This window comes from Battus philenor, unplaced genomic scaffold (genome assembly GCF_028537555.1).
Source record: "Battus philenor isolate CCGP_79_NKW_IND1 unplaced genomic scaffold, ilBatPhil1.0.hap1 SCAF_30, whole genome shotgun sequence".
Classification (NCBI taxonomy): Eukaryota; Metazoa; Arthropoda; class Insecta; order Lepidoptera; family Papilionidae; genus Battus; species Battus philenor.
Window position 1 is genome coordinate 3,369,111 of NW_027181694.1, and position 16,011 is coordinate 3,385,121.

General features: G+C 34.1%; 2 protein-coding genes across 2 annotated transcripts in view; one reads left to right on the plus strand and one right to left on the minus strand.

Moving 5' to 3' along the window:
- Positions 1-196: 196 nt before the first annotated feature.
- The window catches only part of PAPLA1 (Phosphatidic Acid Phospholipase A1), a 161,119-nt gene continuing 145,304 nt past the window's right edge, over positions 197-16,011 (plus strand). The window contains exon 1 of the mRNA XM_068771192.1: positions 197-458. Within this exon, the coding sequence (XP_068627293.1) occupies positions 305-458 (154 nt within the window). The 5' untranslated portion in view covers positions 197-304. The remainder of the gene's footprint in view (positions 459-16,011) is intronic.
- The window catches only part of LOC137927223 (uncharacterized), an 86,047-nt gene continuing 75,852 nt past the window's right edge, over positions 5,817-16,011 (minus strand). Inside the window, exons 12-20 of the mRNA XM_068771003.1 lie at positions 14,503-14,599; positions 13,567-13,697; positions 13,044-13,231; positions 11,718-11,804; positions 11,201-11,298; positions 9,997-10,100; positions 8,812-8,991; positions 8,352-8,531; positions 5,817-6,314 (exon numbers count right to left, since the gene is read on the minus strand). Of these exons, the coding sequence (XP_068627104.1) occupies positions 6,154-6,314; positions 8,352-8,531; positions 8,812-8,991; positions 9,997-10,100; positions 11,201-11,298; positions 11,718-11,804; positions 13,044-13,231; positions 13,567-13,697; positions 14,503-14,599 (1,226 nt within the window). The 3' untranslated portion in view covers positions 5,817-6,153. The remainder of the gene's footprint in view (positions 6,315-8,351; positions 8,532-8,811; positions 8,992-9,996; positions 10,101-11,200; positions 11,299-11,717; positions 11,805-13,043; positions 13,232-13,566; positions 13,698-14,502; positions 14,600-16,011) is intronic.

The following is a 16,011-nucleotide window of genomic DNA, read 5'->3' on the forward strand; positions in this document are numbered from 1 at the left end:
GTTGCTTATTAATAATATTTATAATAAGTTTTCCTATAAAATTGCGATTTTGTAAAAGACTGCTTACACTTTGTAGGCATTGGCTAATAGCAAAAGATATCTAAATGCTAGAAAATGGATGGTGTGACTGCTTCGGTAGTGTAAATAAATATTTTTATTACAGAACGTTCAACAACTTGTCAATGTCAAACCAAAATATGCAAGTGACACGTAATTCTCAATAATTTAATTTGCTTTTTGTGACCTCTAAATGTGAAAATACGTGAAAATAACAATTTAAACGGTTCGATTTGAATACGCCGAAATGTCCGATAGAGGATTCGGCGACCAAGCGTCCAGGAATGTAGTGAAAAATCCTTTGTTGTCCACTGCTGTGATTGGTGTCTCCCTCGAAGATTTGACGCACAATGCAGTCCTGCTGCCCGCCGTGCCCAGCCAAGAATTGATCACAAGACAAGGTGAGTGCTATTTTAGTCCCTGCACGTTGTGTAAAAACTTTCAGCCTTGAAATTAGCGTCAAAACATTCGTAGAAAAATTCGTATATTTTCTCTTGCGAACTGTCAGTTTTCTCAGAGTGCGCGAATCTTTCCGTATATTTTTGCGTTTGCGTCGAATTGTGATGATTTTAATGTTGATAATTTCTTGTTACGTGTAATAATAGTGATTTGATTTTTTTTGTCATAATCCTTTTGCAATTTATCTAATATTTATATTGTTTGACATATGCACTTATGAAATGTCGTCATTTCTATATAAGACATTTAAGAACGCACCATTCAAAACAGGCTTTATGCCCCAACTAGACGATTTTAGCTGTAAACATATTGGACAACGATTTATAAACATGATAGTAAGTACTTAGGTGATTTTGACTTTGTGTTTGTATATTATGTTTGTGTAATTTACATTGGACAAGCTAATTTATTTTGAGAATGTATTGTAATGGTGATGTGAATTGACCATTTTACAAAATACCTAGTCCCGAATTGGAATATAAGCTATTTCATGTAAATATTTATAGTCAAAGTGTATATTTTTCTTGTTTAATGAAAAGTTCTTGAGTCTGTATTTCTGGGAGCAAATATATGAAGTAACAGACAGATTGTCTAAAAATAAAATCAAGAATATTAACAATATTTACTTACAGTAGAAGTTTGTCTCTTTTAGATACCCTCAAATTAAAATTTTACATGTATTGAATGATAGTCTAAGAGGATGTTTCATCTTGGTAGCTCCTATTCACTCCATACTATAGATAGAGATAACTAAAGTACAGGTTAAAACTCAGGTCCTTGTGGAAGTCCTCATATTTAGTTAGTAAAAAAGAGGTGTAATGATTGACATTGGTTATAGCTCTCAGAAACCATTCAACTCACAAAACTTTATACCAATAAGTTAAGTACAATAAAACAAAAACAAAAATAAAAAAGTACAACAAAACAAATAAGTACAATGGAAAAAAATGAAAAATAAATAGAAGTTGTGATTGATGGATACTATAAGTACCGTAACTTAATGTATTTAATTATTAACATCACCATTTTAGCAACGAGATCTCTACTGCTGGACATAGGGCACCCCCCAATATTTCTATCAAGATTAGTAGGTTATGGCCTAAATGCACTGTCTTCTGATGAACTATGGTCTATAAGGGTAGGATATTTCACAAATGCATTATTTGTATGTGTGTACTTTACATTTTAATTTTCTGCAATGCTATAATTGATGTAATTAAGTGTGCAAGTTGCTTACTTTATTAGCAATGTCCTTTCTGAAAATGTAGGATTTTAAATAAGTTGCTAATGATAAATAACAAAAACTTCCCTGGTTTTATAAAATCAAAATCATGTGTAGCATCCTATTGCACTTTTTACACTATGATATATTGTTCAATAGCAGAAATGTGTATTTCTTTAGTGTTAGCCTGTCTAACACCTGTCAAAAAAAACCTACTTGAATTAAATTGATCTTTATTTGTTTCACATTTTACTCAACATAAATAAAACTTTTAGTTAATATCACTATTAATCATTACAATATTTCGTTTTTACTACTTATTTCATATAATACAAATGATTGACATATGCAAAATTATACCTTGCATTGATGGTCTTATAAATATGAATCTGTAGAAAATTATTACAATCAGAACAATGATCTTACAGATGCATTTTGCAAGTGCTGAAACCTATTTTACATGTTATAATGCAAGTCTCTTCAAGTAAGGGAAATACTTTTTTTCATTATTGCAGATTTTTTGATTTTTATTTTTATACAGCTTTTGCTGCCAAAACAAACTACAGGCTTTTGCATATCAGACGTATGATAGTTTTGTGGTGTGTTGTCTCATAAATTAAGATCAAGTCAAAATCTAGCTGTAGGTAGTGGCTGACATAGTGAGTCTTACATCTAAATTTTTTAAATGATTGATGTAACATAACATTGAGTTAATATTTTTAATTAAAAGCACAATTTCCTTTTAAAATTAGGCTGTACAGAAAGGTCAAATGAAAGTGAAAATTTAATAAAAATATCAAAGATCATAAGTAAACATAAGTAATCATAATAGAAGAAACATCACAGGGTGCATACAATTAGTCATCTTTACTTTTAAAAATATGTGCAATGCATTTTTTTTATTTAATTTTATGGGGTTGGCAACTAACTGCTCATTATCAAAATCAAAATATTCTTTATTCAAGTAGACTGTTAGAACCATTTACGAAACGTTAATCAATATTTCATCTCGGCATACTGGAAGCTATCACTAGTTTGGAAAGTAGTTCGAAGATGAGAAGAACCAGTAAGAAATTCGCCAGTTGCTTTTTACAAATATAGTTTTATAAAGAGTACATGACAATAATTAGCTTCCTGAGTGAGCATCAACAACATTTTATTCCATTCATTAATGTCAGTATAGTATTCTTGGCTCTGTTATATGAGAACTTAATGATCATCTAGTTAGTTAGTTCATAATGCGTCACCTACCAAGAAAAACTGACAAGAAACTTGCCCCACCAAGATTCTTGTCAGTTTTGTTTGGTAGGTTTGTAATTTTTTTAATGATGGTTTTAATAAAGAAAATGTTTTCCTTTGAGTTGAACAATTCAATTATATATTCCTGTGAATTTAACTAAATTATCATTCTATGTTGCTGTAACTATTTAAAAGTAAATAAAACAAAGTATATATTGTTAATAATTTTATTAAAATTTACAAAAATCATTTATGGCTCACAACTAAATGCTAAGTTAATTTAAAATAATTAAACATTTGTACTACCCGTATAAGTTAAACAATTTCAATTGACTTCGTAAACATCAAGGAAGCACTAGTCAATCCTCAATAGAATGTGCAAATACATATTAGTAACATTATTAATGATTTCAACATTATGGATATTTTAATACATCAAATGCCAGGCTGTGGCGATTTTTATGTAATTTTTATTACATTTTTATTAACAATATTCTCAAAATACATTGACACATTGTTTATTCTTCAGACAGAGTTAATACAAAGTGTTTTCAAATGCACATTGTACGCAAGTTAAAACGGACTGTGTTTATATGCAGCATTTTTTTTCTTGTGCAATTAATAATTTATGTATATCATATAGATATTAGTATTTTTTTGTATTAGCATTAATGCAAAATTACATAGACATACTAGTTAAATGAAGAACAGTCCTTAAATGAACTGATTTGTACCATAACAATGAACATATGGTTAGAGAATCTGTGTGTATTCTGCAAAAAAGGCATGATAATGTGAACATACATTTTAATTATTAACCAATGCAATTTGTTGAGAATTTTAGAGTACTAACACTGCCTGGCATTGAATCCAACATCAAAAAGAGCATTAAATTATTTAATTTGATTTGGAATGCAGTTTTTCATATTAATGTTATAAAAGAAACATAGTCTTAAAATTCATTTAAGGGAGGGATTTTACTTAAGTTTCTGGCGATAAACATACATATATGCTAAATATATAATATTGAATCTGACATGCTATAATTATTTCATATATTAATTTATAATGACATTATCATGATCAGTGTAAAACAATTTGTTCACACTATTAGGTTAGAATATTATTATAATATGACTGGATTTTCTTACCAAATTTTTGTATTAATAATTGCTAGGGGATTATAATAATTATATGTTGAATGCTATAGAATGCTTTGTGCTATTTTTTAAATATCTAATACACTAGGGAAATGGTTTTATTTTATAAATCAATGTTTTAATTGTTGAACATATTGATTTAACTATACATACTGAGTAAATGTATTGATTGCTTTCATATATTGTATAAATGTACACACCAATTTGTACCAATTTAGTATATAATCAATTTGCAATGATTTAATGCTCATAAGGTTTAAGTTTTAACTGGCAACATTTTTTATTAAAGTCACCTATAATGTTAAAAATTTCAACTTACAAGAAATGGTCAAATATATCAGAAAAGCCATATGTAGAGGAAATATAATTATAAATGTCTAGATATACGCGTTGAAGTCAGAAAACTGTTCACTTGGTTTATTCATTACAGACTACAGTACTAATGTTAGTAAATTTTTTTATATCTAAAGTGTGGTATACAGAATGTCCCATTAATCAACGTCAAGCTAAAATCAACATTAAGGGAAACATACTAAATGTAACCCTACTAGATTAAATTTTTTTATATTAAGGTGACCGGAAAGTAATGTCGCTTTCTTTTGTTAAATTCACACAACTACATTTTTAACAAGTTTTTAATTCTAATTAACAATATATTCCTTCGTTATCAACAACCTTTTGCAATCTAGTATACAAATTTTCAATGATGGAGCGGTAAAACTCAATCGGTTTTTCTGTGAAATATGTCTTCAGAAACGACATTACTTACATGTCCCCCTGATATAAATGTATATAAAACTTTCTTTTCACTTACTCACATGATCCAAACAGAATAATTTATATTTATAGTGACATCCAATAACATTTCTTGGCAACATTTGTTGACGGTTTTAAATAAAGATATTATGCAACTAATGAATTTAACACTTAATAATACATTAGTGACTTATCAAAATACCATTTACCATTAATTTATTTATAAATAATTCTTATAATTAATTATATCTACATTTTGGGGGCTTTTAGAATTCTTATTTATTATGCTTTGATAAGCATAGCATATGGCAATATAACTAGAGTGTTGCCAGAAATATATCAAATTCAATATCACATAATTAAGTAATACTTTTTGTATTTCACATATACTTTCTTAAATTCGTTATTTAGTCAGGCGTGTTAACATATTGTTATACAAATGAAAAGACAATCTAAATATATCTCTATATATATAGAAGCATTGTATGTAAAAATTTGAAGCCAATAATATACTTAACTAGCTGTGCCTGCGACTTTGTCCGCATGGAAGTTAACAAAAAAGTTTTTTTCCTTCATGTCAGAATTTTTATGAAATTAAACTCGCTTAAGTTACTCCTTATTACATCAATTACCTGCCAGTTCATCCCGTCAAGATCGACCGGAGATTAGTCAGAATAAACAGACAGACAGAACTTTTTATTAGTGTCATTTTGGTATGTGTACTGTATATATATTGATATGCATATAGTAAAAAGTGTTTTTTTTTTGGTATTACAAACAGACACTTAAATTTTATTCATATGTTTAGATAACGTATATATAGCTAATAGAAAGATTTTCTAACTAGATGAAATCGAGTCTGAGGTTTAAATAATTTGTATGAAAAGGACTGCTTTATCAGTGGGCTAGCGGGCGGTGCATTTTATTGCACGACCACCACTGCATGTGCAGAAGTGACTAAATATTGGTCCTTTTCTTACTTAGGATGGACTTCCGCGAGGTAACGCCTGATTCCATTAAATGTTCAAATAATTTGTTTTTGCTAGTAAAAATTCTTCAAGTATGTATTTGTTAGTCCTTTGTGCTGTTTATGGTATAGGAAGAAGTTTCTACCAGCACAACAGTTTTCTACCCTCATTCTTGAACGTCCATGTTCCTGCCTCGTATAAAAATACCAATTATGGACTGTTCTGTTTTGGTTGCAATAGCTTAAGGTTTTTGTATAACAATATGTTGACACTTGTTTATTAAGTTTGTAACTTAGCTAATGTTTCTTGACGATGTAGCATATGAGGGTAGTTCTCTTGACGATCTGCGCTTCCTAACGCACCACGTGATGAGGAATATGATCAGAGCTATGAGGGCTATGACGAGGAGTACTCCGAGTACTATGGCTGCTATACCGGCATCTGTTATGTAGCCTGAAAAAGTATTTTTTTAACATATATCCAGGAGCTGCGTTGTATTAGGGGTACCGGAAAGTAATGTCGTTTCTGTCGATGTATTTTTCAGAAAAGCCGATTTATTTGTTACCGCTACGGCATTGAAAACTTGTATACTAGATATACGGCAAAAGGTTGTTGATAACGAACGTGAATATATTGTTGATTAGAAATAAAAACTTGTTAAAAATGTAGTCGTGTGAATTTAACTCAAGAAAGCGACATTTTTTTCCGGTCCCCCTAATAAATTTAGTGGCTTGTATTTAAAGATAGATTATAGATCAGTTAAGAGTCCACGTCAGACCTTCGTTATTTTTTTTTGTGGCCCCCGCTATTGGGGGCCTCTCGTACCCCCTATCTTTTGTGGGACAGGTACTTTATGGGCAAATTTAATTATTCACATAATTTTTAATTATTTACTTTCTCTTCTTTCATACTTCACATTGTCTTTCGGTCTATTCTTTCATGCCACAATTCTGCTATCTTTTCCTTTTGTTCTGTATCACCTTTCATTAATTCCTCTTTTCTTTTTTTGTTATTCTATTAAATCCGAATTCCTCCAGAATGATTTTAATTTACATATATTTCTATAGTTTCATAATAATAAACAAAAGAGTAGAATGAGCGGTCTTATCACACGGACCGATCTCTTAAAGACAACCATAGTATGGAAAAGATAGAAGTATAAATAGCGGGTAGTTAACATGTACAAAACAAACATATAGAAACATACTTAATTTTTGATTTGATTTTTCAATAATGGTTATATTATGTGTTCCTTCATAGTTGACACAACATTTATAAATAACATTAATTATGAAAATAGAGATTGTACGTATGACGAAACACCTGTCTTATGATTTTATGTATCAAAAGAGATCTTAATGTGAAAATGTTTCTCCAAAAGAAAAGTGCATAAGAATACTCAATTAAAAGTATGTAATGCGTAAATTGAATAATTGAGATAATTTGATTGATAGATGGATGACATATGTCACGAACATTGCTTCTCACACTCGGACCTGATTGCCAAAAAAAATTGATAGTCGCGCAACAAGCCATGTATAGGGCTATGCGTGGGATTTCTCTCAGAGATCAGAAATGAGGAGGCCGTTAAATGAATGAAAGTAACGGAGATAGTCCAGAGGGTTGAAGGAGCTGTAGGCAGGCCACATAGCGCGCAATACAGATGGCCGCTATGATCTAAAGTTTTGTGGCGTAGAGATCATAGATCAGCATGCAAAAACTTTCCATCTCACAGTAGATAGACCACATTCTTGAGGTCATCAGATGATAATGGCAGGACTCTTCCAACAGGTTCTGTTATAAATCTCTTAGGAAGACCTATATTCATCATTGGGCATCCTACGGTTGGAATTATGATGATGACTCCGACACTCCTGGTCACATACCCCGAATAAATGGAGGGTAGTTCGAAAAGCTGGTCGTTGCTACACTAATCCTTTACTTTACGATATCCTTAATGCTGTAAACCAATACATTATTAAGCTTTAATCACTTAAAAATATTTTACAGTGTAAAACGAGTTTCAAAGAGGTTTTGTTTAACACTGACTGCTATAGGGCCCAAAGCGCTACGGTATGCCATCTTGAAAACCGCTACGAAACGCTTTTTCGCTGCAAGTTTCAGCTGAAAAGGCATAAGTAGTGTTGATAGTTTTATAACTCAAAGAAAAAGAAACTTCATGTTTAATGTTTCTTTATAATACGAAAAGATTTATTATAATTGATTGATATTTGTCTACATGAGTGCGATTTATTTGACAACATCAAGTCAAGATATGTCCCGCAGTTTTAGTGCGTTCTTGCAAGGATTTGTTAAGAGTCAGACGGTTAATGAGCTTTTTAAATACCACACACAGTTGCCTACAAAAAATTACAAATTTTATGAAGCTTACAAAAGGTATAACAAGTTTATTTAAATTTCTCTTACAATTTTATGTGTACATAACATTTAACATGTATATGTTTATTCCCCGTGGGACAAAGTACTAACCTGATATATCGACCGCATAGCTGTTGGTGTTGCCATAGATGTCTACGGCGTTGATTAAAACCCTCGGGTTACAACAGGTCGCCCGGTACATGGTTACCGTTTCCTCTCTCGTGCCGGATATAAAGCGGCTATCCTGGGCCGCTGTCAGTCCAGATGGTGACGAGGTGATACGTAGAAGACCTAGAACAGTTTACATTTAAAGCTAAACACATTCATGAAAAAGTCTTGGAATCTATTTGACCCTGGAATGTAGTCGCTGGTAATTTTTTTTCTCATCTCTGTTTCACGGTCAGATCTTATGTCTCCGTATAAAGGACAGCAAGAGTATATATTGATTGTCGCTACCCATCTAAACCATCTTCCATGGCCCAAAAAAACAAGTTGAGGGAAAGGGTATTAAATGAAAATAAAAACCGCCTTTTATATATCCAGTCATTAGTCCGATAGATAGATTCCTCACCTCCTACATTATCTCTTGCGAAGATGGTTGCCGACCATACGTAGTCACCGCAATCGTTGCCGGTCCTCCCGATGCAGTGGCCTTGAAAAGTGTGCCGAACTTGCGGCGCCCACGTGTCGGCTTGAGTTTCCCCGGGATTCAGGACGTAGACGTACGCTGAGGTGGACACCTGGTCTAGACCTGTGGGTTTAATATTTGACGGTTTAGATCAGAGTTCCCCAAACTTTTTTATGTCGTAGACCCCTTGCCATATTTTTCCGTGTTGGGTAGACCCCCTACTTACTTGATATTAATTTCCTGTAAATTTCTAACTGTAGTGAAGTTTAGTGTTAAAAACTTAAAGTAAAAAGAAATGTTAATTTATACATATATTAATTGAATTTAAATTAAAACTACTCAAAATAAAAATTTGTATCAGTTATGTAAAATATACGTAACATTAAATAAACTATAAATAAAATAACATAAGCAAAACGTCAATATTTTTAGTAAGAAGGATGAACCTGATGGTTTAATAATAAATTATCAACATTTGGCGTCAATTCAATCTGTTTTGATATTATAAGATAGTATAATGTAAGTAAATAGGTACTATCAGTGTATGCGTTGAGATCCTCTATCTATCCTTCATTTTCATTTCATGGACCCACAAATTTTTTTTCGCTTACGTAGACCCCTTGCAGGTTGTCATAGACCCCTAGGGGTCGATATAGACCACTATGGGAATCACTGGTGTAGATGGTTCAACGTTATTTTTTTTTTTTTTGGTAATATAGTTCCTTCGATACCAACATGATATAAGAAAATCAAGGGTGTCGTCATGCAGGAGTTAATAATGAAGAATAAAACTATTTATTTATTGATATTATCTACATAGGATCATTTATAGTGACCCCTTGTGTCATGAGAAGAATGACAGAAGAGTCCAATTTGACAAAAACTAGCATCCATTAAAGCTATGGGTTCCAGGCGCGTCTTAATCTGAGAAGAACTTATAAGAATCTCAGTCGGGTTTTTTCTGTGGTTACTTGCACCCTGTTGCACAAACCTGTTGCGTTTGATACTCTAAATTATCATCAGTAGATAGAAAAGTTTACTAGTGACATAAACGCAACCGGAAATAGCAACCGATGGTACAGATTCGTGAAGGTGAACAGTGGTGTGTCAATTTCCTTTTGATCTAACCGTAAGCCGTGAATGTGATGAGGTCTCTCGTGCCAGGCTGAGCTGATGACGTGATGATTAAATTGACGATCACGTTGACGGTCTGTCCAGATGGTATGGTTTGTCTGGAAAAGAACATAACTCTATAAATGAGATTAATAGATGACAAAAGTAATTCAAGCAAATTGGTATTCCTTGCACTTTGTATAGGCTATCGACCTGCAAAGATGAAATGACGACCTGGTTGAAGTAGTGGAAAGATACTAGATGCAAACAGCTTCCAACCGCTCATGTTCTCCGCCTTTGGAGGGCTTCGCTTCGAAACCGAATCCCGGATAGGTAAAAGGATAGATTAGGCTATTATCGCCTCCATTTTGATAGAGAAAGAAGCCAGAAAAACCTTCCTCAACTTCTGCAGAACAGTAGCCGAAACAGCAATAAATAGGAACAAATGATAAGTTAAACAGTGCAATACAAAAATGTATATTAGAACTAATTATAACAGAAATAAATTGAATATGTAAATACTGATATTGAAAATAAGAGAAATAAGAGAACTTTGATATGTATAAATTGTATAAATAATCTAAGCTGCAGTAGTTGAGGATGGATGATAGGATATTAGAGCGGAAGAGAAAAATTGACTAAATTATGGAATGAACAACAGAATGATAGGGATTGAGAAGAATGGAAGAAGAGTATGAAAATAATAAAAAGGAAGTGAAAAATGTAATAAAGGAAATAAATCCCTGTTCCCAATAAAAGGGGGGAGGGGGGAATGAGAAAAGAAAACGGTTCTGTTGGAAATCTATAGGGAAGGTCTGCGTTGGAATGGTGAAAATGATGGGTTTGGTATGTCCTTCCTAGCCCAAGAAGCTAAGAACGTCCATAACATAAAGATCGAGGCTGAGGTGTATAATTTCCTCAGTCTGTCTTTAGAGGAAATAAGGCATACATGTATATAATTCCAGATAGTTTGTGACGTTTGAGTGCTATCAATATCCAAAACACAAGAACATATCTAAGTTGTCTTTAGAGAACTTTATGATTATCAAAACTCATTTGAATCTTTATAACTGCAAAGGTCGGAAGAAGTTAAGCCTTGAGAAGAGATGTGGACGAGAAGGAGCGACATGTAACCCCTACCCCCTTCTCCCGTCTCGCCGCAGCCATGCCTACGGCGCGGTACAGTGGTTTCGGTAGAAATATAGTTCCAGCAACTTACGCTGAAGGCTCGATACTCCTCAGAAATCTTAGCTCTCCTTGGGCGCCGAACTGGAACCTGACTGCTTGTTCACGGTGGTTGCTCACTTCGAAGTGCAGCTTAAAAAATTTATTACATTTTATCATTATTCATGGTATAAAACAAATTTTTAATGAATTATTTCTTTCTGTGTTTGACACTAATCGGTATAACATTACTCCTGAGATGCCCAGTGGAGAGGTGAAGCACGTGTTGAGTGATTTAACAGTGGTAGTTGTGTAATTCGCATTGTTTGCCGCATGCGCATTTATCAGTGGGCTGGCGGGCGGTGCACTTTATTGCACGACTACTACTACATTGGCGGAAGTAGCTATATATTGGGCCTTTCCTTAATTATTTCTCTGTTAATTTTATTTTCATGTTCTGATTGTTTTTTTAATCCTGCCAATGATCATAGTTCTAGAAAAGCACGCGAAATTTCGTAAATAATTCGTTGGACAAATGTTTTAGTTTATTTACATCGTAAAGTCTAACTTACCTGAAGGCTGTCGCCCGGAGACCCGTACAGTCTTGAGCTTAGACCTATGAGCACAGACGTCAGGATTACACCTTGCTGGTTGACCACCTACATAGAAGATTAATTTGTCATTACATTCCACTTAGAAGTAATTGTAATGTGCATCTCTGTCTTCTAGCAGTTGCGTTCAGGCCATGTTGATGTATGAAATGCGATGCAAGCTAAATATACTTATTTCACTGACAAGATTAATTTGTATACAGATTAAAAATAATTTAGTCAACTCAGATAGCGACACTATACGATTGTAATGATAATAAGAAGCTATTTGCGCACTGTGCGATGAATACGACGTTCTACAGAAGTGAATTCTGTTGATTTTAGAAAGTAAATCTTAGTCTCCTGTTCTACGTGTCAAATCAAATGCCGGGTAGTATGAATTGATTAATGATATAGAGTTTAATAAGTAATTAAAAAATTGAAGCACTTCGGCGTCAAACTAACATAACGGAGATATATAAAGATATTATACATATCATCACCATGTCAGCCGATAGATCACTGCAAGGCACAGGCCTGCCCCAAAGATCATGACAATGGTTGGTCATATGCTACCCCACATCCAACGAATTCACGCGACCTTGCTTATGTCGTCGGTCCCCCTAGTGGGGGCATATTCTCGCCTTGTTTACAGGCTCTTGTATTCCCACGTTGTTATTATTGCGCCCACTGCTATTTATTTAGTATAAATATTTTCGTGAATGTACAGGTTGTACACGATAAGATACATTTAATAAGTTTTACAATAATATACAGAAAAGCACAATGGGCGGTCTTATCACACAAGGCAATCTCTTACAGACAACCTTAGTAAGGATAAGATAATAGTACTTATATAGGGTAGTTTACGTGTACAAAAAAAAATACATACTCACAAACAAATGAACATAAGTATACATAAACATACATAGACATACATACATACGTATATAACATATATACTTATAATAAAAAAGGTTATTATAAATATAATACAATAATAAATAAAAACATCTAACTGACTTCGATCAGTATTGGTTCGATCGCACTTGCCTCAGAAAGAAGCAAGAAGAAAAAGAAATGAACTAAGAGATTTTGATATAATTTAAGTTGATTGGATTTTTTTTTTCCTTTAATATGCGTTTTGTATTTTTTAAATGTTAGTCTAATAATGTTTTGTTTACCCCATATTAAAATGATATTTATATGAAAGACATTTCTTTTACACTTATAACCAATCACTCTTTATATTTTTATTTATTGAATTATAGATAAAAATTTTGTCAATGATAAGTCAATAGTACGCACCTGAGAAACTGATCTGCTGTATTGTGGATCACTGTCGTTGTAACGCAGTCTGTTCAGGTGTATCCTCGTGTTCTCCTCTTCTAACCTTTCCAAATCGTAGGCGGAGTCAGGGAAGACGATTGCTGATCTGCCGTTCCTGATTTCAAGTTCCTGGTCGATGGGCCCGGCGAATCTCACGAACGGGTCTCCTGGAAAACATGAGTAATTATTTAAACTGGACTCTCGCTGCTGTCCAAATGGCATTTGCATAGTTCTAGTCGGCAAGGGTTAGGGGGCGTAGTTTTTGACCTGTTTTAAGGTATTGAAGCTCGAAGGCTCCCGGGAGACCCTCGATTCGGACCACTATATAGAGTTTTACTGTATTGAGAGGCTGTAGATCGGTTTCAAAGACGCCTAAGGAAAGCGCGGTGAGGTGGGGGTCCGAGAAAAAAAACGTCTGAGACACTCTCTCTTGTTGCCGCACCTACCTAAGGCGCTGTACAAATGGTTTCGGTAGCATTTTAGTTAAATAATATCTATTTACCTTGCACATTTCTCCCCAAAATCTTTGCGTAAACTCTGGATCCTTTGTATTTTGGTAGTGGAACCTCTTCTTCTATTTCTGTCATTGGGTTCGGGTGGTCACTCGGAGAGTCGCTCGTCATTGGCGCGTAGCTGTTTTAAATTTCATATGTTAAAATAAGTCGTTAGGATTTTATGTGAACATAGTAGCCACTCTGTGTTTGGCACTAATCGGTGTAACATAACACCTGAAGATGCCCCGTGGAGGGGTGAAACATGTGTTTAATGATTTGACGGTGGCAGTTGTGTAATTCGCATTGCTTGCCGCATACGCATTTATCAGCGGGCTGGCGGGCGGTGCACTTTGTTGCACGACTACCACTGCATGTGCGGAAGTGGCTAAATATTGGTCTTTTTTTATTTAACATAGTAGCCATCGTCTTTTGACAAGGTCTTCTTTGGACCTCGTGTTGTAAATCTTATTGAAATCCTGTAGGTGGAAAATGAAGACCCGTTACTTTGTGGACCAACCCAAGGCTCTTTTTAGTAGTCTACGATAGGTACGAAATATTTTAGCTCTTCTCTCGATAGCTAAGGATGATAGAATAGATGGTGTCATCGTTATCATTTCAGCCTCAATCCACTAGACATTGACGTCTTACATAGATTTCCAGCATAATCTGTCTGAAGCGGTCTGCTAGGACTATACTCAGAGTTTTCTTTACAAGATCGAATCAGGGATGGGCACTGTCCTACACGAAAGTACCAACATAGCTAGCGGATTGATGAGCTGGTGTGGCAGTGATCAGGCCACGTTGCCTGGAGAATAATGGAAGTTTATGTGTAAAGCATATGTTTACAGTGGAATTTCTACGGCTAAATGGTGTTGATGATGATTTATATATATAAGCATACATGTAAGAAACGTGGACAACTGCCTAAGCTGTCTGGTCCTCACCTGAATGGTAGTTTGGATAGCTCCGTGCCGTACTCGTCTACCAACGAAGATTCTCGAATACTTGTCACTGCTCCTAGGACTCTCAGGCTCAGGGTATCTGGTTGAATAGAGTTCATGGTTATTTTTATTCCTTACTATAAAATGAGTTGATATTATTTGTACTCGTGCATTGTGGTACACATTGGGGCCGTAAGGTTCACTAGTGGACATCACGATCTGGTGGACGTGGTGGTAGGCACTCCACTAGGTGATCGACCACATAGTTTAAGTTCGGGGGAATTTTCTGGATGTGGGCAGTGCAAGACCGGTCATCGTGTCAATATTTGAGAGAGGCCTATGCCTTGCAATGGGGGTCTATAGGCCTTCACCTCTGCACATAGGATCCAGTAGAAGTATAAATGTCAATAAGGCAAAACATTGACATACCTTCAGTGTTAGAAAAATGATTTTAAGCTATATATATATAAGTAGAGAGAGAGAGGGAGAGAAGCACCAAAACAGTATGGTCGTGTTTCAGTACAGCGGTTTCAATAGCACTATACCTTTCTCGTTTCACGCACACATGCGCAGTCACAAACGGACACTTTCAGGCTCAACGCTACTTTATTTTTGTATCGTTTATTTTCTTAATTTTAATAACTTTATGTTCATAAATTTTATTACTATGTTCCTATTAAGAGTTCAGCTGCGATACAGTTTATTATGTTATGTGTAAAAAATAACAAATGAAATAACTATGTTTAAATATTGCTGTTATGGATTGTACAGGCGCTACTAAAAAAAATATTGCTAACAGAACATGCATACAGATATTAATCATGATTTCAACTGTAGGTCGTTCACTGCTGGACATAGACCTTCCCAATAGATCTTCAATAAGACCAGCTAAAAGCGGCCTGGATTTATTGTCTTTTAACGACTTTAACAAGATCATTTGCCCACCTTGCCGGTCTGTGGTTTCCACTGCAGAAGTTTAAGGCCACAAAAATTATCGTTTTAATTCATTTAACTGCGTCTAAATCAGATAATAGCTGTCGAATGGGATGTGATTTGGCACTCAAACTCCCATGGACAGTAATGAGGGAAATGTTTCTATAGACATGTTGACGTATCTTGGTCAGTATATGAGGCATCGGTTCAAGCAAGCCACAAAGAGTTGAGACTGCCGGTGGAACAAATAATGTTTAAATCCGAGTTGAGTAATATTTTTTTTATAGTTGGAACATGTTACATAGACAAAACGTTTTTATATAAACAACAACTTCTCGCATTTATTGATAAGCTTGTGCTTGTCTTTGACCTACATAAGACTGATGATATATCGAGTTTTATGGCCAACCGTTTCCCGTAATAAGAAGTCAATTGGACAGTGACTGCCAAAGTTGGAATATATATATATATATATATATATATATATATATATATATATATATATATATATATATATCAGTAAAGCAAAACGTTACATTTTAGAGATTTTTATTAAAATCTTACAGTTTTAAAATATAT